The sequence below is a fragment of the Tachypleus tridentatus genome, chromosome 9 (assembly GCF_004210375.1).
Source record: "Tachypleus tridentatus isolate NWPU-2018 chromosome 9, ASM421037v1, whole genome shotgun sequence".
Classification (NCBI taxonomy): Eukaryota; Metazoa; Arthropoda; class Merostomata; order Xiphosura; family Limulidae; genus Tachypleus; species Tachypleus tridentatus.
In genome coordinates, this window is record NC_134833.1 from 125,979,905 (window position 1) to 126,005,785 (window position 25,881).

General features: G+C 35.5%; 1 protein-coding gene across 1 annotated transcript in view; it reads right to left on the minus strand.

Annotated features, from left to right (window-relative positions):
- Nucleotides 1–25,881, minus strand: part of LOC143227482 (uncharacterized) — a 73,825-nt gene that overhangs the window by 44,888 nt on the left and 3,056 nt on the right. The window contains exons 3-5 of the mRNA XM_076458924.1: nt 17,966–18,072; nt 10,857–11,028; nt 5,232–6,420 (exon numbers count right to left, since the gene is read on the minus strand). Coding sequence (XP_076315039.1) covers nt 5,232–6,420; nt 10,857–11,028; nt 17,966–18,072 — 1,468 coding nt within the window. The remainder of the gene's footprint in view (nt 1–5,231; nt 6,421–10,856; nt 11,029–17,965; nt 18,073–25,881) is intronic.

Here is a 25,881-nt window from a genome sequence, read left to right on the forward strand (position 1 = left end):
ACTCAAACTTTGTCCACAATATTATGAAAGAACTACAATATGATAAACCATTCACCACTCTTTATTTTCTATTGTGCAATTCAGTCTTTTTACTTTTCTTCAATTAACTTATTGTTACAGATTCTTTCAATTCATGGTGATGGGCCACCAAAATCACTTTGATAATACACAAAAGTTTTTGAGAAATCAAGTTTAAATTCCTCTTCTTTGGATGCTTTCAAACATTTTCTATACATCACCTGACTCACAGCACAGACTAGAAACAAGTCTAGAGCAGCTTCCTGAAGACATTTGGTGGCATATTATTCATCCAGATCTACAATCATATGCAGTTCTGCTAAGTAATTGCCTAGTAATGAATACCTTCAGCAGGAATCTTAGATGTTACAATGACAATCACAGACCCCTTAACCAAATCTGATTTCAAATTCACATGATGAGGAGGGACATTAAAAAACCTATCTACCACTTAATGTGCACATTGTCATTGAGAATTGCTCAGAGATAAAGAAAACACCCCTGTAATAATAACTAAGCAGTACCAGTATCATACAATATTGTAACGGGCTGTAAAGTTGCATTCTCACAGTCAAGCGAAACAAATCCTTCAGAAATAAAGGTTCTAAATTATACTCACCACAAGACAATCAAACTGAGCCACAGGATATTTTGCTTCAGGTTGAAAGTCAGATACCATAAAAGAACTGACCTTATTTGTCTGGTTCTTGTTTTTGTAATGTCCAACTTGAAGAAATATTATGGCTGTTTTTTGCAATAATTACATACTAAATTAGATGACCTGAATCTATCACTACCACTATAAATTAGTTTGTCAAAATGCATTTGGCTCAAATTTGTCATGCAAGATTTTTTGGGTTTTTTTCCATTTCAGTAGATATTGACACATGCTCATTGAATGAAGTTTTCACTTTTTGCTTACCTTAGGCACAATGAGTTAATCATAGTTTGTAATGCAGTGACATAGATAGTGGATCATTCATCTTAGGTTGTAGTTTATGAATTAGGAGTGCTTCTTTTTTTTCTTAGCATCCATTCATATTTCACTCAGTCTATTATTATAGTGTTCACAGTTTGGTGAACACAACATCAATACCTAGTGTGAAATATGAATTGCTAATATTACTTGTAATAAAAAACAAGCAAGGTGAAATGGAAATTTCAGACAAGTTAGTTTTACTTGAGTTTTATTGAACATGCTTCATAAAATAACTTATTGACATATGATATTGTTATTTAGAATTTTCTAGGTGAAGCTAACATCACATTAAGGATCTCAGCTCCTTCTAGTTTACAAACGAATTACATCATTCAAAATATAGCTTACAATACTACTCTTTACTGTATTGTGAAGTCTTAAAAACCATAATACAAAAAATAAAACTACTAAATGGTCGATTTAAAAAGTCTTTTTAGCATTTCTTTTCCTTCCAAGTTCCATGGCAGACAGATTAGATGGCACATCATCCATTATTTCCACTATCCATGCTGTTTCTTGGTTAGTTATTCCTGGGTAAGTGGTTGAACAAACCCATTAGTTACTGTTACCTTGATCATTTGCTTAAAACAGTTTTCACAATAACTTTGGGGTCCTCAGCACGTTGATTTTCTTCTTTGAGGTTCCCCATTTTGATGTATTCTCGACAACATATTTTCAAAGACGATTAATATGAAAAGTTTTGGTTTGGATAACCTATCCTTCTAGTTTCTAGAAACCACATCATTTATTCTTTTTGGTCCTTCCTTTCATCGATTTGCAATTTATCCTTTCTTATGGTAATGATCGTACAGCCAGATGACAGGATTATACAGCCACTTCAGTGGAATTGAGTCATATCAGCATTAACATTAAAACTACCTTTAGCTTTACAACAAGCAAATGCATGTCTTTCCCAAGTAAAGTAAAGTGTGACACTGCTATTCTTGACATCCAGGAGAGCACTTCTGTCAATCCCAAAGAACATGTTACAATATTTGGTTCCACTAAAATACAGTAACTAGATGAAGAATTAATGACAATAGCTTCTGACACAATTATTAAACTTCCTGGTGGCACAAAAATTACCTTATCCATTTCTATTGGAAGTTAAACCTATGTTGCAGTAATTACCATGCACTACTTTGAGAGTTTCTGGTTACAGACTTTGGTTTAATTTAAAGGTAACAAGACCCCACATCAATGTTTTCTACATAAGTTAATTCCCAAATTATATTATGTCTCAATGTCAATTGTTTACACAATGAGGCACAGAGAAGTTTCCTACAGCAGGAGTAGCTTCTAACTGTCCTTTAACTGGAAATTTTTTTTTAACTTCCATCACTTTTGTTTCTTCCTCTTTTGAGGAAATTTGGTGTATTTCATTAACAAACTGGCATCAACAACCATAGCTATAAAACCAACTTCATAACATGTTGCTTTTAATGTGCTATCTAACTAATATTTTCAGTTCCTCAAAAGAGGAATTAATTTTCAAATACAACAGGATCTATTATTCCTGTAACTACAACATGGTATCATTGCCTGTATGTGTTTAGATGCATAGTCACTTCAGGTGATTTGTTGTGTTCACTAAAAGGAACTGAACCCCTGGTTTTAGCATATCAAATCTGGAGATTTACCATTGTCCCATTAAGGAACAGCATAGTCCCATTAGTTGGTTATCCATAAATGTGAACAAACTCTTTCCAAACATTACTTTAGAGTCTATACTTAAAAAAAACCATGACAATAACAAATGTTGATTAGTTAGAAAGCTTCCTGTTACTTCATTTTATATAAACAACTACTGTTCTCTCCAATCATTTTTAATTGAAGTATTTTAAAATTCTTTGTACTATTTTTATCATTTCTTCAAACTTAATACAGGACAATTCTCAAGCCTAGCAGTTAGCCCAGTGGAACCACATTCACTTGTTGAATAAACAAATTAATCAGCTTAATGTCACCTCATTCAGTAGTTGGATCAATATCAAAGCAGTCAGCCCAATGTAACCAGATACAGTAGCTGAATTAAGACAGAACCCAGCAGAAGGGTTAATAATAAATTATACTTTTGTCATCTACTTCATATACATCCTTATCAAAAACTGAAGTTTGAGACTCTAACCATAATGTGGTGGATAGAACAATGCAAAACATTACTTTTGTTTATTCTTGGATTTAAGCACAAAGCTACACCACTGGCTATCTATGCTCTGCCCAAAATTGGTATCAAAACCTGTTTTTTTTATTGTTTTTAGTGGTGTAAGTCTGCAGATATACTGCTGTGCCACTGGAGTGCCAATAAAAAAGGTGGCACTTGCTAATTATTTCTACATTTCCCATTTTCATATATATAATAATGAAGTTACTATGTATGTAATTTCTCAACAGATGGGTGAGAATAACAAATCTACATTCAATGCCAAATACTACACTTATTTGGATTATCTTGAAAACTTGGATGGCTATAATATGTATTAGGCCATTTTTCTATCTTAAACAGATAAAAACTGACAATTACCTTATTTTTGTAGCTATCTCTTTTTGTTTAATAAAATTAAAACTGTGATTGGTATTTAGTAGTTACAGCAAGAAAAGTTTAAGTTTTATACTGTACATCATAATTATACCAAAAATTCTTTAATAACCACTTACAAGTGCTATATTCTACATATAAGACTAGTTGATACCTTCTCAAGGACTTTTAATTTCATTACACCAAACAAACACAATTTCACAACAGTGTACTCTCATTTTTTTAAGGTATGAATTTAATCCAATTATTTTGTTCCAATGATTCAGCTTTTTTAAGATTTTCCACAAGTGTTTTCTTTGATGACCTATTACTCAATCCTTTGATCCCAGTTGTTTTTCATAGAGAGTTCATCCTGAAGTTTGTTATTTATCTATTTATAATTCCAAGGAAATGATATTAAATTGAATTAAATTGTTGGAAAACGTTTATAGGATGGTTACTAGGATGATACCAGAGATAGAAATGTCATCATATGAGACTAGGTCAGGTCTCTGAACTTGCTTTTTGCTTAAAAACAATTACAGAACTGATTCAGCTACTTATGATTAATGGTAAGACTACAGGACACAAATATAATTTTCAGCAGACTTCTTTGTACAGCTTTATTTTTCTAAAACAGAGATTTGACTTTGAAAAAGGTTGCCTTCAAATGCACAGATGTTGTTAATTTAAGGGAGTTTAAGGAAAACTTAATAAATATTTTAATGACAAGAACTAGCTTAATTTTTAAGGTTTAGTTTAATGAAGTGAACAGGACAGCACAGATTGACCAAATGGTCCATTGTTGGCCCTAACTGTTATACGATATATTAAAAGATGCACATTAGGTTATCTGTGCTGTATCAACGACTGGTATCAAAACCCAATTTTTAGCACTGCAAGCCCTCAGACTCACTGTTGAAATATGAGGGGGGGGAGGAAGGAGTTTACACAAACGTAATTTTTATTTTGGTGAGTGTTCTCCAAAGTATTTTCAAGCTATAGTTACTCACAAAATGTTATCTACATACTCCATAAATGTAGAGTCTACCTGGTATTCTTGATTTTCTGTCTTTTTTAAGTAACTATATTCCACAAAATGTTTTTCACTTGTTTAATAGCTGTAAGGTTTCTTCCATGGGTGTTTTATTTGAGGTATTTTTAATTCCACATTTGTTCCAAAATCTCTTTCACAAACTTCACAAATGTATGATTTCTCCCTAGTATGCATTTTTTTTTGTGTTTCAGTCCCAATTTAATACAAGTTGTTTTCACACACTTTACAACTATAAGTATTCTCACAGTGAATTTTCTTTGATATTTTTAAATTGTTATTTATTTGTTTTTTATAATTAAGTATAAAGCTATATAGTGATTACATGTACTTCTCACACCACGGTACCAAAATCTGATTTCCATCATTACAATTCACAAACAAATTGCTGTGCCACTGAAAGGGCAATCACTGATTAAAAATAATTTTTCACAAACAGCACAGCTGCAAGGTTTACTCCAAATGTATATTCTGTGATATTTTTATAAGTTACCATTTCTTAAAAACTGTTTCTCAAAATGTGTACAGCTATAAGGTTTCTCCACAGTGTATCTTCACTGATGTCTTTTTAAGATACTACTTGTACCAAAGTGTTTTACACAAACTCCACAGTGGTAAGGTATGTCATCAGTACACATTATTTCTTGATTTTTCTAATTCACTCTTTTTCCACTGTGTAGCTATATTTTTTCTCCCCTGTATGTATTCTTTGATGTGTTTTTAAATTACTGTTTGTACCAAAGAGTTTTCCACACAATGTACAACTGTAAGGTTTCTCCCCAGTGTGTATTCTTTGATGAACTTCTAATTCACTCTTTGTTCTAAACTGTTTTACACACACTGTACAACTGTAAGGTTTCTCTCCAGTGTGTATTCTTTGATGTCTTTTTAAGACAGTATTTGTGCCAAAGTGTTTTCCACACACTGTACAACCATAAGGTTTCTCCCCAGTGTGTATTCTCTGATGGTGTTTCAAGTTACAGTTTGATATAAATTGCTTATCACACACTGTACAACTGTAAGGTTTCTCCCCAGTATGTATTCTTTGATGGTGTTTCATGTTGTAGTGTGATATAAATTGTTTAGAACACACTATACAACTGTATGGTTTCTCCCCAGTGTGTATTCTTTGATGTATTCTTAAGCAACTATTTGTTCCAAACTGTTTTCCACAATCTGTACAATTGTAAGGTTTCTCACCAGTGTGCATTCTCTGATGTATTTTTAATTCACTGTTGGTCCCAAACTGTTTTCCACACACTGTACAACTGTATGGTTTCTCCCCAGTGTGTATTCTTTGATGTCTTTTGTAGATAGTATTTGTTCCAAACTGTTTTCCACACACTGTACAACTGTAAGGTTTCTCCCCAGTGTGTATTCTCTGATGTATTTTTAATTCACTGTTTGTTCCAAACTGTTTTCCACACACTGTACATGTGTATGGTTTCTCCCCAGAATGTCTCCTTTGATGTATTTTTAATTCACTGTTAGTGCCAAAATGTTTTCCACACACTGCACAACTGTATGGTTTCTCTCCAGTATGTCTCCTTTGATGTATTTGTATTTCACTGTGTGTTCCAAACCGTTTTCCACAAACTACACAGTGATGAGGTTTCTGTCCAGAATGTATTCTCTTTTGTTTTAGGTTTTCAAATGTTTTTCCACAACTGTAAAGTGTGTTATTACATGGAGGTATATTACATGATTCTGGGTTATTTGCACTTAATTTTATTTCTCCGCAAATACTGTTATTTGAGGTTTTCATGTCTTCTGTAAAGTGATGTTCTTCTTTTATAACAGGATAACCAGGAAACTGACTCCAACAACAGATATTCACACCGGTCTTTATACCTAAAATATATATATATATATGATGTCACAAAAATAGTTAATAAATATATCAAAAATTACTTTACTTAATGGACATCTAAATATATATTAAGGTTTTAATATGATCAACACAAATATTAAAGTTAAAACTAAGTTTTATACTTCATAAAAGTTTTGTACCAAGATCAAAATAACACTGAACACAAACTGTTGGTAACAGACTATATTCAAGAGAAGTTTTCAGTGGACAAAGTCTAAAACCACCTCTCACAATAAACAACATTATTCTCAGTACTACATTCAGTATTAATTATATTTTCAAACTTGAAGTTGTTGATTGCCATGGTTTGCATACTTTAACAAGTTAATTAACACTAATACTTTATAGTTGCTGTTACAACATGGTACATACGTTAAATATGTACCTATAAGTACAAACACTTAGACTAAACTAAAATGTTTATAACTTTTATTTACATTTAGGTATGATTTCTTTGATTAAAAATTATTTGATTATAGGCTTCTGCATGTTGACTTAAATGACTGGAGACTTAGGACTCAATGTTTCAGATTTTATAAGGGTGGTAATCTTCAGAAAATCACATCTATAGAAATAATTGACAGTAGTACATTCTCCAAACATGTTGAAACATTATATACAGAAATTGGTTCCAACCATTATTTACAAAGTTTATACATGTAGAGCAATGAAATTATATGTTGATGAATTAGAAAGTTTCTTTAATGTTTCTTTTATAGAAACAAGTACAGTTAATCTCATCATAACAAACACCATGGGACTCTGCAAAATAATTCATTATTAAATAGAAGTTCATTGTAGGAGTTTGGCTACTAAAGGGTACTTTTAAAAACAAATATGTTTTCCATAATTACAATTCCCTACAACAAGGTGTTATTTTTATTTCACACATCATGCTAAAATGCATGTACTACAAAAATTAAGCTTACAGTCTTCTCTATTTTCAACTAAAGTGGATAATTTGCATCGTAAATGTGTGAAGACAGTGTCACTGTACTTGAAAAGGCAAAATCTACTTAATAAAGTCTAATCTTGATTTTACAATGATCTGTGTAGAAAAAGGATTGTGTCTTCAATTAGTGACAGTTGTGTAAAAATGGTTGTTTGAACACTTTCATGAGAATTGATGTAATTGCACGATTTACTGGGCAATACATGGCTTGTGACATTGAAAGCAACTCTTAAGCTATGACAAGTAATAATAGAGCAGTGCTTTTGGTGTTGTCTTCATCTACCTTGTCATTTCATTATTCCAATGTGAAAAAAACAATGTCCTCATAAAAAGGTGATTTGCAAACTTCAGTTTCATTATTTGACCCACAATGTCCAAAACTGATGTCTCAAGCTCTCCCATAGACAGGCAACTTATCATTATCAGCACTGGCAACTACTTCTATTTCTAGGCTGAAACTACTTGTATTTTTCACATAGGTAAAGAAACTCAAGCAAAAGCAGCTGGTAACATACAACTCTTTCTGCTATGACAAATTAGCATATTGATTGCTGGTATATTTTCTCCAGTATCATGAGATACCAGCATTTTTAGAAGATGTTTTAATCTGTGGGATTAATTTTGCAATAATTAATCATTTAATCTTACCAATGTTTCCCAGTTTCTGAAAGGAAATGTTTGATGAATGTGTGAAAAAAACAGTTAAATGTAAATGGGACTTCATAGCAAGCAATTTAATTTTAATTCCTTTGCTACAAGACCAGTCCCAGAGACCAATTTCTTAACCATTTTGTGCTTGTTATAATTTTCCTGCAAAAGCTTTTAATACAGTAACCATATAATCACAAAATTTTGCAGATTATTGGCAAACATTACAAAGCTTTCACATGCATGGACATGGACTTAGTTCTTCCTTACTTTGGGGTGTAGAAATTGTTGTAATGCACCATAACCACCATCTTGCACAGAAAATGGGGGAAGTGAGACACAGCTTGACAAACTGTTAATATCTCTATAAGACATAAAGCCCAGATTCTGTTAAAAAATAAGTTCTGGAAATCTCCTGTGCTTCAAAAGAAGCATCCCAATCCCTCAAGAAAAACATCTGTAAAAGATACCAATCTGTGCAAGAAGGTGTAGGAGAAACACCAACCACAGTATTGTTTATGTCCAACCACTAAATAAGATTGGACTGCAGGGAAACACGAAGAACAACTGAGAGACCCAACAGATCTGAGAGGAAATTTCAATTATCCTGTAGTTCCCACTGAAGATAATGCATGTGGAGAAATTAGTGTGAACAAATGACTCCAAATGGGAAGGAGTTTTTCATGCATATAATGATGAGTCCAGAGCCCCAAGAAATGGAGGTATCCAGCTAAGGCCCAAACTATTCAAGAAAACACAAGAAGCCAAGGCAAGCTTGCACAAAAGAGTCCAAAACTGTTTTATACACCCATTGTACTTGGTCATCCACAAACTTAGTCATTCACTCTATCAAAATGATCATCTTCAAACTTAACTTCATCAGCTTGAAGGTGTATTTGCCCTATCTGGAGATGATGATGAACTAAACCCAATATGGGAAGTTAATTCCTGTTGAACTAAGGCTTCTACCCCTTCAGCCAATAGTGTTGATCCATTGACTTTAGTAACTGGATCATCAGAAAAAGCAAGAGCAAAAATGGTAGTCACATTAAATTTAGAATTCGTAATTCAAGATAATCTAAAAAAAAATCATAAAACATAAGCCCTCACAAAACTGGAAGCAAACTAATGAAAAGAAGAAAAATTGTTATACAGGAATAAAATAAAGTATGAAATCTCCACAAAGCAAGAAAATTCAAAAACAAGTATGAAACATGTCTGACTCTCAGTTCAAAAATGAAGTAATGAAATGTAATACTGAGAGAGCCAGCTGCTACAGGAGTGTCTCATACTCCTATTTTTGTGTGGTATGCATGCTAAACAAACAGCTTGAACTGAAAGGTACAAAGGCTAATGTATCAAGTAAGAAAATTTATTTTAAAATGTGTTAGAAGAAAGAAAGAGGTTGAGAAAAGCTATTGTGCGAGTGAAGGGATGTATTGTGTCAGAACTTAAATAAACTGCTTTATCATTATTGTATGCAAAAAAAACTTAGCATCAAAATGAATCAAACTGTAAAATTATTAACTTTTCAGTTCTTAATTTTCTAAAATAAATATAAAAAAAACATTCTCAATCACCTGGCATGAGAACTGTGACATTTGATCTCGAGAAATTCTCCCTTCTCTAATTTACCAACTCTCCAAAAGGTTCAAAATTTAATGTAAACTACTCATTATAATATAGATATTACTAAGAAAGAGTCTAATTTTTGGATCATTCAATGCTATTTGTTTGTGGAATCATACTCTAGAAACTCACACTAATTTTCCACACCTTCTCTTTCACAAATATCTAGTAGTTCACTCTTATGTTTTAAACTACATAACTTATAACTAAAGGAAAGTCAGTGTTTTAATCTATCAAATGATGTGTTGTATTACATTGTTTTTAGTACAGAGTACTGTTAAAGTATTGTCTATTTTCATTTCAGTTTGAAAGTTCCTCTTGAGATGTTTGGGTCAACAAACATAAGGGATGCTTTAAGGCTTTTTATATCAAAGCAAGGTAAATTATGGTTGTTATAAAACATTGGTTACTTTTTGTATGTTATTTCTCTGTGTTGTTAGGTGCATTACTTAAACAAATAAAGAAACATCACTTAGTGTGCTAGTACCATAAGTATTAAAAATAGGCTTAAATTTAGTAAGCAACTAACAGCAAAAAAACCAAGAGGTTATAGTTAAGTAATACATTTATTGTTGTTTATGTATGTTATATATTTATAATTATAAAAGTAACTACAATATAACAAGTTCATATTTATAAACTTGTTAGTTTAAATTAAATTAACAGGTTCAAACTTTTTAAGAAAAACAAATTACTTTCATGTTACAGTTTGCAGTCTTTCTAGAAAGAAAGAAAAAAATTTAATTTTTTTAAGAAGTTACAAAATCAATCACATTGAAGAATTGATAATAGAATTTGGAAAAATAAAGTAACATATCAAATACAATTTTACTGATAAAATTATTTTATATTTAGTTAGGATATCTTAGAGATAACTGAAATGAAATTTTCACATGTTGAAAGTATTATTAATCTTGGGAAGTAAATCACTTTGCACTTGAAGTAGTCACTACTCTAACCAGTTTTTAGTAACGATACTTCATTAAAATATCTTATTTTTTTGTACAAAAGACTTATAATATTTACCCAAAGCTTGCCAAGTTAAGTAAAGAGGCAAACATACTAAAGGTTCAGCATGGAATATCTTATAGTTACTTCAGGGTTAAAATATCATTTACAATCACCAAGTCTGTTTGGAAAATGTTATTGTAGTTTCAACAAACATAAGTTTTAGATGTTTTTACTTACCAGATGTTCTTTCTAATCCAGATTCAACATCTCTTTGAAATCCAGTTTCTGTTTTCACATTCATAACATTACAGTGTAAACTACCCTCATCGTCACTGTAACTAAACTTTGAAATAACATCATCAGGTAACAGATCACCAGACTGCTCCACTTTCACTGGAACAGATTGGTTCTAAAATTAAACAATACAATGAAAAGTTGAATAGAAATAACAAATAGAGTGATTATTACATGTAGACTTCACAGTTCATGAATATAAAACATGAGGATATAATTAATAAATCTAATGTTTCAAACTTAGTTATGAATGCTAAGAGTGTTAAAACAATTTAGAGACAACATATTTTATGTCTTATTTTACAGACAAACAAAACATATACAAAAAAAGAAGAAAGAAAACCAGTTTCTGTTACTTCCAGTTCCATATTTTGGTCCAGATAGGACAATAAACTGGTGCCAGGCATTAGGAAAAACATTATCCTGCCAGATCCAGTTGAAAACAATCAGAAGAATAGCAAGAGAATCAGGAGATAGATGGTGCAGTATTTCATAGTGTATATCATCAGGTCCAACTGATGTACTGCCAGACTGATGAAGGGAAAGTTTGAGTTCCACCAGTGTAAAAGGACAATTACAGACATAGAGACAATCAGCTCAAAAGTAAAAGAGGTGATCACTCTGCCTGAGTCTTGATGGCCAAGAAGGTGGAGGAACAAGCAGAAGTGCTAGATACCTGGCAAAAGCTTTCACCTAGAGTATCAGCAATGCTCTGGTATCAGCCACCTCCTGACCATCAGAGAGCAAGATAGAGAGGAAGACAGAATTGTAGTGCCCACTTACCTTTTGAATCTTGTCCTATATGACTTTGGAACTGGTGATAGAAGATATGCCAGTTGTGAACTTAATCCAAGATTTCTTCTGGCTTTGACATCTTACCCACCAAGCATGTGTGCAGGCCTGCTGGAAAGAGATGCAGTTCGAGAGTGTGGGATATCTATGGAAAGTATCCCAGGTGTCTACAACACCTGTTGAGAACATCCAACACTGGTACTTGGTTGACCCTAGCCCAAGTGAACCAGCTGATTGACCCATGGGGGACCACCTCAAGGCTTCCTATCTACAGGAATTCAAGGCCAAAGTGGTGTATTAGGGTTGGACCCCTAAACCACCAGGATCCTCTCCTCTCCTTCACGGTTCGCCATGCATGGCAAACACGTGAGTGGATGTTTAGATCCCAGAGGACATAAACTGAAAGAACAGAACCTTCCCTGGAGGGTCCCCTCACCACGTACAGGAATCCACACCGAAGGGCTGAAAGAAGTAAAAGGAGAAATGGAAAATATAAAGAAAATATACGACCACAAATTTAAAAGAAGAAAAGGAGAGAGAGAAAGGAGACTGCAACTAGAGAGAATAACAAAAAAATTGAAAAAGAAAAGGAAAGTGAGACTGGAAATAGAGTGAATAAAAGCACAAGCATATCCAACAGAAAAACAAAGGACCCAAGAATGACAATGAGGTCAGAGCCAATTGTCCAAAGTTTGCAGCACATCTATGACAATACTTCACAAGATGTGCTGATATGACCACATATGAAAATATTTTTGAGGGACCAGCAGACTTACTAATGCATGAACAGCTCATAATCATATGCTCCTATGATATGTCACTGTTGTTACGGGAGAGAACAATAAAAGACATGGATGAGATGATCAAGCTTTTAAAGCAGTACATGGAAGTACACAGAGGAAGCGTAACTGGCACATCCAAGGATAACCAGTTAAAGTCAAAACCAGGGATGGCTTACCAGTGGTCAACAGACAAATGGAAGAAGAGATTCTATGCTTGTGATAAAATGGAACACACTGCAAGTGAGTGCAAGTCTACCACCAACAAGCAACAGCAAAAACATTAACAGAAAACAAAGAGATGCTATATTGGTTATAAAGTGTGAGATATTATGAATGAGTGCCAGTTTGTGACCAACATGCAACATAAATTTCAAAATAAAGCAAATGAAGTTACTTAGAAAAATGAATTTTGCAAAAAACAAGGAAATGGAGACTACCACAATGAATGCTGCAGCAAGAATAAAGATAATAGAAGCAACAGTGAAAAGGTTTCCCAAAATAAGAATAAAGGTGGGCACTCCATGCTATGTGGGAGACCTTGAGGCAACATGTATGAAGGCACCCACCTACAACTTGATAATCAGCAATATACAAAGTAGTAAACATTTGGAAGAACCAGACAGAGAAGACTGATGTGTTGTATGCTATGCAGTTACCACAAGAGCTTAAGAGAAGAAGAGCAAACAAGACATCAAGTTCCTTCAAGTCTCAAAAAGCAGCATTTCAAACATAGGTCTATGGAAACTGATGGATGCAAAGAAGAAAAACTCTTGACTACAGAAACTTTGGGACAAAGGATTTATAGAGTACAGGATCAAAAAGGAGTGCTGTACCATATATCTCAAGGGATATTGGAGAAGTTAAACAGATAAGTACCAACATAATACTGGCCTGAGTGATGAAGTTGATTCATGAGTGAAATCTGGGAAGGCAGCTAGAAGTAAAGAAGACACCAACAGAATCACAAGCAACATTCATTGACTGAGGGATAATCAGAGATGTGACCATATTCTACAGATCATGTGACACTTGCCAAAAGACAATATCTAGAAGGAAGGTAGCCAAAGTGTAACTGGGTGAGATGCCACTCACAGAAAAGCTACTCAACAAAGTAACTGTGGGCATGATCATACAAATAGCAGTTACATCTATATGGTCTGACAGTAGTCAACTACACAACACATTATCCAGACACCATAGCATTGCTGAAAACAGAGACAGAGAAAGTAGCAAAATCCCTCCTCAAAGTGTTCTGCAGAGTAGACTTCCAAAAAAAGTCTTGAGCGAAAGAGGGACCCAGTTTACCTTAGAACTGATGTAAGAGGCATGTAGACTTATCAATACTAGGCAGCTCTGTTCCACCCAGTATAACCCTAGAAATAAGGGTAAAATCAACAGTCTTAAAATAACAAATCTGCTGAAGAAGACATACTAGGAGAGATCATGTGACTGAAGCTGGTACTTTCAGGCAGTAAGAGCTGTGGACAAGAGAAGAGTCAGAAATGAAGAATGCATATAAGTATGTGTTAGGCCTTAGTAACCAAATGGAGATCTGTCAACTTGCTTGAGCGATCTTATATGCACCTCAAGGCAGTCAAAAACACTTCTGTTACAAGGCCAAGTACTGATATTTCAAGGTTGGACAGAATGGTTTGGCTCTTCTAACAAGTCTTCTACTACAGACAATTACACTCTTATCCTGCAGTGGAGAGAGTCTTTTGATGTGCAAAAGGTGGTCAACAAAACTGAATATAAGGTGAATGTGAAAACAAAGATCTACCATGCCAATCTATTGGAGAAGTACTTTAAGAGGGAAGAAGACCTAATGGGTGCAGCTTATGAGGCTATCAAGAGGACTGCAAATGATGATGAAGACTGAATGAATTGACTATATGAAATGACTGTACATGAACTGAGAACAGTCTTTGTAAATAATATAAAAAATATTATACTTTTTTTGAAGAGGAACTTACTGTTTATTGTCATTATTATTTGTAACTGTAAATGATTCATTTGTTGTGTAATTCAATTGTCATGAATTGACATCACTTTATCTAAACCTTCTGAATTTTACTCTTTGCTTTAATCAAACATTGTTGCACCATATACTAAATAGTATTGTGCAGAAAGTTCTAGGTTGCTGTCAAGTGTGTGTTTAAACACGTCTCAAAAAATGAGTAAAAAAAGAAAAGCATGTCTCAAAGGAATTAGAGATTCAAGGGAGGCCCACATCCCCAAAAGAGAAAGAGAATCATTTGCACAGCAGGAGAAGAAGATGCGAGTAAGAGCCTGACTGCCCATTCCATAGCATGGAGCTGGATGGGAGTTGGCTGAGCCCAAATTAAATAGAAGTTGAAAATACACCCAGATGGACAATGTATTGAGTCAGCAAGAGAATGTATTTCTTGGTTCTGATGTGCTGAAAGTCAGCCTTGTGGTTTCCCAAAAGAGAATATGGGTGTGTCATTCAACTAACTGATTAGATGGTGTTAGAAGTAAATAGTCTTCCATATGTTGGTGTTTGCACTGACCCAAAAAATGAAGGTGACAAGAAAAAGCTTGTATGACCCTGCAGAAGACTTATGGTGCAGATGCTAAGTCAGAGCAGAGCCCTGAAATTTGTGCATGAAATTTAAATAGATGCAGGATGACTTCATTATGAGAATGTTGAGATATGCATCAGCAATACTGTACTTGCTCATCCACAGATCTGGTAAAAAATGCCAAACGTAGGTTGAAAAAGGACTCCATCACGAAACTGGGGAATCTAGGAGTTGGTTGAAAGAAAAAAAATAATAATCAGATGCCAATCTCCCATCTTTATTTGGCAAAACAAATAAATGGAAATAAAATCCCTGAAGAACAGAATTGACTCTCTCTCCATCATTTCCTTGACCAACAACTCTCTGATAGCCATAGAACAAAGATTCACACTTGCAGATATGTTGGGGTTAAAAAATACTACTGGTTTGGAGAATAACTGAGGTAGAGATGTAATGAATAACCAACTATGATTGCAAAATCTGAAGAACTCCTGAATCTACAGTGAAGGAATTCCAAATGTCCAGCAACTGTTGTAACCACATTCCCACAGACCCCACTGGTATAGGGTAGCCACCAATGTCACTGATAATAGTACGCCCAAGAGGAGAGGTATCTAGTAATAAAGATGGACTCTATTCTGAGTAACAGCAGATCAAGGAGCTGAACCTGAGAGAGGGGCTGGGACATCAGAAAAGATGTTGTACCATGGCTACCATTGAGCAAAAAAAACGTCAAGAAGCCAATAACAATAAAAGAAGAATGCAAACAGGTAATAACAATCCACAATTCCAATGACTCTGGAATGCCCTCAAACAAACATCAATGGATAAAGAGAAAGAGTTACATAACTCATGGAGCAAGGTGCCAGGTAAAACTCCATCCAACAAAGCCACCAAATAAGACCCAACAACATACATGCCAAGAAATTTAAGGAGCAGAAGCTAACAATCTTACCTAGGTAAAAGTCAACAAAAGACCCAATTCATCATCAAATTTATGTGGGAAATATTCAGAAGCTTCCAAGAATATTTGGAGAAAAGATAAATATCTTACAACAGTTGTGAGGGTCAGATGTATCCAAGAACACTTTGATCTGTTAAAAGTTATTCTGGCTACAGTTTATAAGCCCATGTCCAAAAGTCGATGAAGTCTTTGGGAATCTAAATATGTCTCCATCTGTCCATCTCACAACAAATCAACCATGAATAACCTTGGGTGATCTCCCTCCCCTACTTGTATGCCACTAGCAGCAATACTTTGTTTAAAAGATTGATCAACCAATGCACTAAGATTCTCTCCTTCCAAAATATTTCAATTCCCATTACAATTTTACTCATAACTCATATTATGATATCCCATGTATACCATCTAGTATTCATTATAACTAAAAGCCATCTGCTTCTTATTTGCCAAACTCAACAATAAATCATCCTTTTATAAAACAGGAGCATCCTCTTCACTGCCAGCAACACCTAAAACCTTAATATCTTCAGTTAACTGAGATAATTAGACTATTCCTGCATCTATATTACCAAAGTAAAGCAAAATCTTAACACTCAGCCCTGAGGTACCTCACTTGTAAAATTAATTTAGATTAACTGAACCACATTTATAACAACCCTTTGATTTCTTCCATCAATCCACACTTCTTTTACAATAGGTCAGCTTACCATCTTTATCTCCACAAAATGATTTTAGAAATATTTTATTTTAATCTAGAAACACAAATTCATAACAGTAATGTCAGTTATATAAACACTAACCTCTTCAAAGTCAAAAGATTGGTAAGGCAAGATTTGTCATAGTAGAAGCATGTTGACTGTCCAACAAAGTTTTATAGTATGTTAAATAACTATACATAGCATCCTTTACCAGACTTCAAAAAGTTATCTTGTCATTAACGTAAGTCTAATAGGCCTATATTTACTGGTATAGATCTTATCATTCATAAGAATAACAACATGAATTAACTTTGAATCTTCTGATATGTGTTCAATATTTAACGACCTACAAGTAAATGGTAGTTGATTAAAAACAGAAAATTTAGCAGAAAATTCTACACATTCTCATAATGTAACTGATGAAATGAAAAGTAACAAAAAGTTAAAAAGCAAGTGTAACCACTTACTGACACCACTGCTTAACTGATTAGCAAATACAACAAATTACCCTGCTGTAAGAATAACCACCAACAGACCTACAACAAAAGTAGCACCTAATAACATAATATAGTCCTTGAATATGAAATTAAGTGGCAAAATCCATCCACATGTTTCAGACAACAGTATATAACATAATCCTAAAGTTCTCTACTGTAACAGCAACACAACTCACTTACACAAACTGCTTCCCACACATATCCATTCAACTGTTACATACCTCCAGCAGAAGACAAATGAAACAAGTATTCATGATATTTCCTTCAAAAGACTAATTAGTCAAGTAATCAGATGTTGAAATGATAAACTAGATAGATTATAGAAAGAATGTAAGGTTGTAAATTACAGCATTACAATAGAGTTTCACAGTGGAAACTCACCTGCTGTAGAGCTATAGTGAAGAAGCTCAGCTATCAAACAGAACATCACCAATGATGGAAAGAAACAATGAGGAGAGATTCCTGAATAGGTTTAATATAACACACTAAACAACTGTAAATGCTATGTGTAATTCAACATAGAATAATTGTTATAATTAGAAAAAAAGTTATTGTTTTACACAACTGGTGCAGTTTTCATAAGTAATTAAAAAAAGGTGTACAGTAAGTTATATGGAAATATCTGTGCATCAAACTTGTAGTGGATTTTTTCAGCTTGTGACTACAAACATCTCATTGTTTGTGTCTAGTCTTGTTAACAAAGTCAAGAATGATATAATTACAGTTACATATTCTGTTTAATAATACAGCTGTAAAAGGTTTAACCTACAAATTACCTCATTTTTCTCTGATTCTCCATCACACTTTACCTCTTGCTCCTCTTTTGTTATACCAAACGTCAAAATGGTAGGCAGAGAACTTTCTTCCAAGGAATTATCTTCTTCTATATAAATAATGTAGGTTTGTCTATAAAAAGACTCAGCATAACTTGCACTTCATTAAAGCATAATCAAAATCCATACAATGTGTTTATATAAACAGACATCTTCTATAATTTTCTACATGATATACAGGTGCACAGAAAACAATAAAATATTCATCATAAGGCAGGTTTAGAAAATATACCTGAACTACCATGCAAATTGTTAATTGATTGATTGATGGATTTAGTGTTTTATGGTACAAAGCAGCTAGGCTATCTGCACCAACATTCCAGTAAAAAGGTAAAAACAAATTAAATGTAGCAAAATACAGAAAAGGAAATGAAGGTAAAACAAAACATCATTGAAAAACAGAAAAAGTATAAAACCAATGTTGACACCTAGTTTACAATGTTAAGAGAGAAAGCAGAGTAAAACAAGTTGTAAAGTACTTTCTCTAGCAAAATGGTAATGATCATAACCCGCCAGGAAGACCAACAGGTAAGTACAAGAACCACCGTCAGTCACCTGAAGTTGGTCTTTCCAGTCCTGGTTCCGGGTTATGTGTCACAGCAACCAGTATCAAAATGTAAAAGAATAGAAGTTTTAAAAGATACATAGCAAAATTGTAACAATGAGTAGCCAAATGTCCAGTGAAAAGATAAAGTCAAGTAAATGGAGTAAAATTTGTAAAAGTAAATGGAGGTAAAAACAAAACAGCAATTAAAACAGAAAATGGTGTAAAAACCAATGGTGACATCCAGTCTTCAAAGTTGTAAAATATTTACTCTAGCAAAATGGCAATGATCATAACCCGCCAGGAAGACTAACAGGTAAGTTCAAGAACCACCGTCAATCACCTGAAGTTGGTCTTTCCAGTCCTAGTTACGAGTTATGTGTCATTATGGCCAGTACCAAAGGGTAAAGTAATAAAAGTTTAAAAGACATGCAGCAAAACTGGAATAAAAACTTGCCAGCACGAATAACAGGTAGTTCAAACAGCAGTATTAGTCACCTGAAGTTGGCCTTTCCAGTCCTGGTGTCGAGTTATTTAATGTTCTGGCCATTTTCCAATTTCAAATTGAACTAGAAAGATTGAAACTTTGAAAAGGGAACCACAATTAAAAAGGTGTAATGAATAAATATCCAACACTTAAATGAGATTAAAAAGATTAATGGCCATTAGAAAAACTTTATCAAGATGGACAGTGTCACGTCACCAATAACACAGTCTAATGTTACGAACAAACCTTGAAGCAGAACATGTTTAAAACAGTGCCATCATTGAGAGTCGTAACGATGGCAAAAAAGTAAAATGTGGCTTACAGTGATTTGAGTGTTACACAAACTACACACTGGTGCAACAGTTCCAGATAAAAGAAAAGGATGAGTTAAAAAACTGTGACCAATGCGTAGTCTAGTTAGAACAACTTCCTCCTTCCGAACCTTATGGAAGCTAGATGGCCAAAGCCCAATATAGGGTTTTATTTGAAAAAGCTTGTTGTCGCGTTGCTCCCTCCAAGTAGACTGTCAGCTGGCACGGAGCCGAGCCTTGAATACAGGACCATAGTCCACGTACGAAATAGGTACAGTGGTGACAGCTAAATCTATCTGCCGTGTCTGCAAGCTCATTCCCACGAATACCAACATCGCCTGGTATCCAGAAAAACTGGATAGAAGTAGCAGTTGATGAGAAATGGGCCAGTTGGTTTTGATTATCAGCGAAAACAGGGTGTGAGCCAACATGCAGCAATTCCAGGGCCAGTAGAGAACTAAGCGAGTCAGTATAAACAGTGTAGTTGGAGTACTGCTAAGCTTCAATATGATCCAGGGCAAGAGATATGGCATACAGTTCAGCAGTGAACACAGAAGCTGTAGAGGGGATTCTGCATGCAACCACCAAACCGCAGCAAACCATGACAGAGCCCACTGAATTACCTGATTTGGAACCATCTGTATAAATTGGATAGAATGATTGTTTGAAAGATGTTCATTAAATAAAAGACGGTACTTCCAATCTGGAGTATCTGCCTTTTTCAGATGACTGAAAGAAAGGTCACATTTGGGGGCTGTAATAAGCCATGGTGGGATGGGCTGATCTGTGGATTCTGCAATGTTATCCAAGGACAGACCCAATTCATCCAATTGTACCTGCATGCGAAGGCCAAAAGAAGCAATGGAAGATCGTCTGTTCTGAAAAAGTACAGCCCACTGAGGAAGGAAAACACATCCCAAGGTGGGACACTTTGATAAGGAACAAAGTTTCAAAGAATATAGTAAAGATAGTTGCAAACGGCAAAGGTGTAGAGAAGGTTCATGAGATTCAATGTATATACTTTGAACTGGATAGGTGCAGAAAGCCCCAGTGCAGAGTGAAAGTCCTTGGTGATGAATGGGGTCCAGCATCTTTAAGGCTGAGGGTCTGGCAGAGCCATAGACCATTGATCCATAGTTGAGTTTTGATCGAATAAGAGCATGATATACCTTTAACATAGAACATCAATCTGCTCCCCAAATGGCAGTAGAGAGGACACGAAGGATGTTCAGTGCTCTTGTGCATTTGACCCGTAGGTGCTTTAAATGTGGTATAAAGGTCAGCTTACGGTCAAAGATAAGCCCCAAGAACTTGGTCTCAGGGACCACTGGCAGCAAAACTTCACTGATATGAAGTTCAGGATCAGGGTGAATACCCTGTTGGTGGCAAAATTGCATGCAAATGGTTTTAGAGAGAGAAAAATTAAAGCCGTTCGCCATAGTCCACTTCAGTACACAATTGAGGGCTGTTTGTAGTTGCTGCTCATTATATCTCATCTTTGACGACTGACACGAGATGTGAAAGTTGTCGACATTACAGCCCATTTGCAACAGCGAGAGGGAGTTGTTCAGTGATGGCATTTATCTTTATACTGACACTCAAAACACAGCCCTTAGGGACTCCAAGTTCCTGTAGAAACTAACGGGAATGTGTCAAATCCACATAATCTTAGAATCTCCTGCCCATTAGAAATTTTAATAAAAATGGGCAAATGGCCATGTAACCCATATATATATGGAGGTCTCGCAAAATGCCATACCTCCATGTTGTATCATAAGCCTTCTCAATGTCAAAGAATATTGATATAAGATGTTGGTATTTGAGAAAGGCTTCTCTGATTGATGTTTCAAGTCGAATTAGGTGGTCTGTGGTGGAGTGCTGTCGTCAGAACCCACACTGGGTGGGCGAGAGGAGGTTGTTTGATTCAAGGAACCAAACAAGACAAGCATTAACCATCCTTTCTAAGGTCTTACAGAGACTGTTCGTCAAAGCAATTGGACGGTAGTTTGAAGGAATCTTGGGATCTTTCCCTGGCTTAGAGAAAGGTAAAATGATAGCCTGGTGCCAAGCATCAGGAAAAACATTCTCCTGCCAGATCTGGTTAAAGATAATTAGAAGGACATCAAGAGAAGCAGGAGATAGATGGTGCAGCATGTCATAGTGTGCATCATCAGGTCCAACAGATGTACTGCCAGACCGATGAAGGGCCATTTTCAGTTCCACCAGTGTAAAGGGACAATTATAGTCAAGGAGACAGTCAGTTCGCAAGGAAACAGGTGAATGCTCTGCCAGTCTTGATGGCCAAGAAGGTGAAGGAACAAGCAGAAGTGCTAGATACCTGTCTAAAGCTTTCACCTAGAGTATCAGCGATGCTCCGGACATCAGCCACCTCCTGACCATCAGAGAGTAAGATTGAGAGGAAGACAGAATTGTAGTGCCCACTGACCTTTCGAATCCTGTCCCATATGACCTTGGAACTGGTGGTAGAAGATATGCTAGTTGTGAACTTAATCCAAGATTCCCTCTGGCTTTGACGTCTTACCCACCTAGCATGTGCTTGGAAAGTGACGTGGTTCGAAAGTGTGGGATATCTACAAAAAGTATCCCAGGCCCGTTTTAGAGCCTTCCATGCTAAGTTGCAAGCAGGATTCCACCATGGACAAAGATATCGTAAAAAACATGTCGAGATTTTAGGAATACACTGAGCAGCTGCTTGTATAATACAGCCAGGTACAGTTGCCACACAGTCGTGTATTGATGGCTGATTCACGATGGCAGGATCTGTGAGAGCAGTGAAAGTGGACTAGTCTGCCTGATCCAGCTTCCACCAGGGCATGCGGGTAGGGTGGCATCAACCACGGCCAGTCTCTCTCAAAAGTATAGGAAAATTATCACTGCCAAGTGGATTATTGTCAACCCTCCATGAAAAATGGGAGAATAATGAAGGGAAGAAAACAGAGATCAATAGCAGTAAAGGACTGACTAGGTGCATGAAAATAAGTGGAAAAACCAGTATTTAAAAGAGAAAGGTTGTGATCAGAGAGCATAGCCCTACAGAGTGACCCCTCCCATCAATAACAGCACTTCCCCAGAGGGGATGATGCCCATTAAAGTCCCCCAGGAGTAGAAAGAGAGACGGCAACTGTTCAATGACAGCATCAAGGTCTGATTGATCATATGTCTCTCCAGGGGACAGGTAGAGAGAACAAACAGTGATGGTACGACCCAAGAAAACACAGACGAATATGGCCTCCAAGGGTGTGTTGAGTGACAAAAACAGGGTGGGCACGTGCTGATAAACCAATAGCGCCACCCCTCCATGTACTTGTCCATCACACAGCCTGTCATTTCTGTACAGAGAAAACTGTCAAATGGTGACTGTATCCGCAGGTTTTAGAAATGTTTCTTGTAAGGAAAGACATACAGGATGGTAGGAAGCAATCAGTGTTTTGATATCATCCAGATTAGAACATAAACCTCGACAATTCCATTGTATCAAGGTGGCCATTTTTAATGATAGGTATGCGAAGTGGCTGGAGAAACCTTCTGTTTATGACCACGTCTTTTTTCCTTACTGTCCTTAGTCGGAGGAGGTCTATCAACCTCCATGGATCCTGCCCTGGGTCAATTGGGCAGGTCTATGTTATTGGAAGGGGATTCCAGTGACTGAGGACGCGAACAAATGATTGTTTTGCGTCTTGGGGTGGGAGAAAAAGATGTATCAGAAGAAATGCCTGTATTTGAAACTGAAGGATGTGGATCTTGAGGTTTGTTGGAATGTATGGGAGGAACATAGATGGGTGTGGAAGTAGATTCATCAACCTTTTTAACCATGGAGGTTAAAAGGTTAATGCTTTGAAAAAGATTCTCTTGGAGGCACAGAGAGATCTGTCTGCACTCCCACTATAGTTGTGGAATGAAGTGCAGCAGCATATGTCCAAGATGGAGTGGCGGGCAGCAATTTCCGAGCCTCAGGATAACTAATGCTATGAGTCGTTTTCAAATGCTGCACCTCTTTTTCCTCCAACCATTTTGGGCAAGAGCGAAAGTAGAAAGGGTGAGAACCATTGCAGTTGATGCAATGTGGGTCCATGTCACATTCATAGGCATCGTGGTCCTTGCCACCACAATGAGTACATGTCAGGGAACCACAACATGATGTCTTTGAGTGACTGAACCTCTGACATTGGAAACATCGGAGAGAGTTTGGAATGTATGGCCGTACCCTGCAAATTAGATAACCTGCCTTGATGGTGGCAGGTGCACATGATGATGTAAATGTCAAAACAAGGGTATTTGTTGGCAGTGTAACTCCATCTCTGTGAGTGGAGATGAGCCTCACTACAGAATCTCCTTGAGTGGAGAGACCAGTGAGAATCTCTGACTCGGGGACGTTCTTCAAATCCCTCTCAACAATAACTCCTCGTGATGAATTTAAGGTAGCATGAGGGATAACCTCAATAGGTATATCCCAAATTGCCGTTGAATTCAAGAGGAGTTCACTGTGTTGGGTTGTGGATGTTTCAACTGATATGTCCCCAGATCAAAGCTTCTTTCCTGACTTTGGAGAGCCAGCAAGACCCTCTAGTCCCTTCTGAATAAAAAAGGGGGGCATTTGCCCTAAAGGTTTTTTTCTGAAAGAGAGTGTAATATAAGAAATGGGGAACGTGTGTTACAGATGTTGAAGATTGCTGCTCAGAGTCTTCAAGACGTGGTCGTTTACCTATTGACTGTTTTTTGCAAATTGTTCATTGTAGTCTCAAATGGTTGTTAAACAGGTAAGTACGTTTAACCCCTCAACAGTGGAAGTGTTGTTGGTAGCAGCATCAGTTGATGATGGCTGCTGTTTAAGGGTTAAAGAACAAAGCATTTTCCCAAACCTGGTAGAAGAAAAGTAATTTAGTAATAAAGCAGATACAGTTCCGAAGTTCAAATACATATTATACAAAACTCATAAATCTTACAAATTCATGCAAGCAAATGAGATAGCAAACATCCAGGAAAAATCAAAGAGTTGGTTGGTCCTTACAATGCAAAGGTCTATGTAATATAGACAATGAGTAAGGAAGAAAAAGTATGAAAATTAAACAGCATGGTGTATCCTCATTCTAACTGGAACTATAAGACATTCATTGCAGGTTGGATGTCATGTCTCTAATGGATGTTCATGATCAGGTTAGAAACCAACCAGTATCTCCAATTCACCTTCAGAGATCATTATCTTCTAGTACTCCATTCTTTAATGGAGTAATTTCAATAAAAATGTTAAATGGTTCCTATATAAATAGGCAAAACTGCCTAAAAATAGAGACTTGTGTTTCACGGGAGAGACTATTTACATTTATTTTTTCAACCAGGCAACTGTTTAATTTATGCAGTATGTTAAAATTTTCATTACATTATACTGAATTCATTATCAATAGCAGCACAGTAGTGCAGCAAACGCCAACTCAGATATCTAACAGAAAACATTCTAAAGGTTTATCAGTTTTTCAGCAAACTACCCTGAATAACAAAGATAACCTAGAATGTCAGAAAAGTATTTGTCAGGTGCCAAAAGAATGTAGGAGTTTCATAAAAAGTAGCATTTTTTGTAATACAAGCAATTTGAACAGAGTTGGTAAGATAGCAATTATGACAGTAGAAAGTCTTGGTAATTTTCTAATTTCAAATATATGGGGCAATTCATGTTGCCACTCATTTTGTAGCTTTTAAGATACACTTTTCAAAAATATTCTCAGAAGTAGTTCTTGACAGCACCAATATAAATATTTTTCTTATTATGTAATTCTATGTACAAGTAACTTATTAAACTATCCTCAAATAAATCTCTTAAAATTAAATGATTTAGCCATTTCTAATGTTAAACTGCTTTTGATACCACAATTGTGAATTCCACTTTTAACTGCTAAAAGCTCCTTAACATTGTTTTGTAAGTATAAGAATGTTAGAGACAGCCATTTTACAACTGTTACAGGTTAGGCTATTATTTTATTTCAGATTCCAGGCAATATAGTGATGGACTGTGAGTTCAACAAAACCAGTTTGGTGTAACAGAAGTAGCAGAAACAAAAGAAAAGATTATGTCTAGAAATTATCTTTTCTTCAGTAAACTTTATGCTTTAGAGAGGAAAAGAAATTCACAAAAAATTTTTGATTTTCAACAAAAAAACTATAGAATGTGTTATCTATACTCTGCTCAATTGCAGACTTACAAGTTGTTTTAAATTTCTAGTTTGTTCATCTTAGATTTTTTTTAAACTGAGGGAGGAGTGCTTCTCATGATTTGACGCCACCAAGTTTGTTTCCCAAAAACACGTCCAGACTGTCTTTGTAATCAAATGTTACAAGGGCTATCTGCCACTAACACTATTTCTGAATGCTCACTAAGATGAAGGCAACATCTATTAACAATTTTTGTTGATAATTTATTTTTTAATGGTTGATGGCAGGGAAATCAACTACAAAGTTCTTTTAAATTGTTCAGTTGTTGACTAAACAGAAGGTGTCAGTCAGA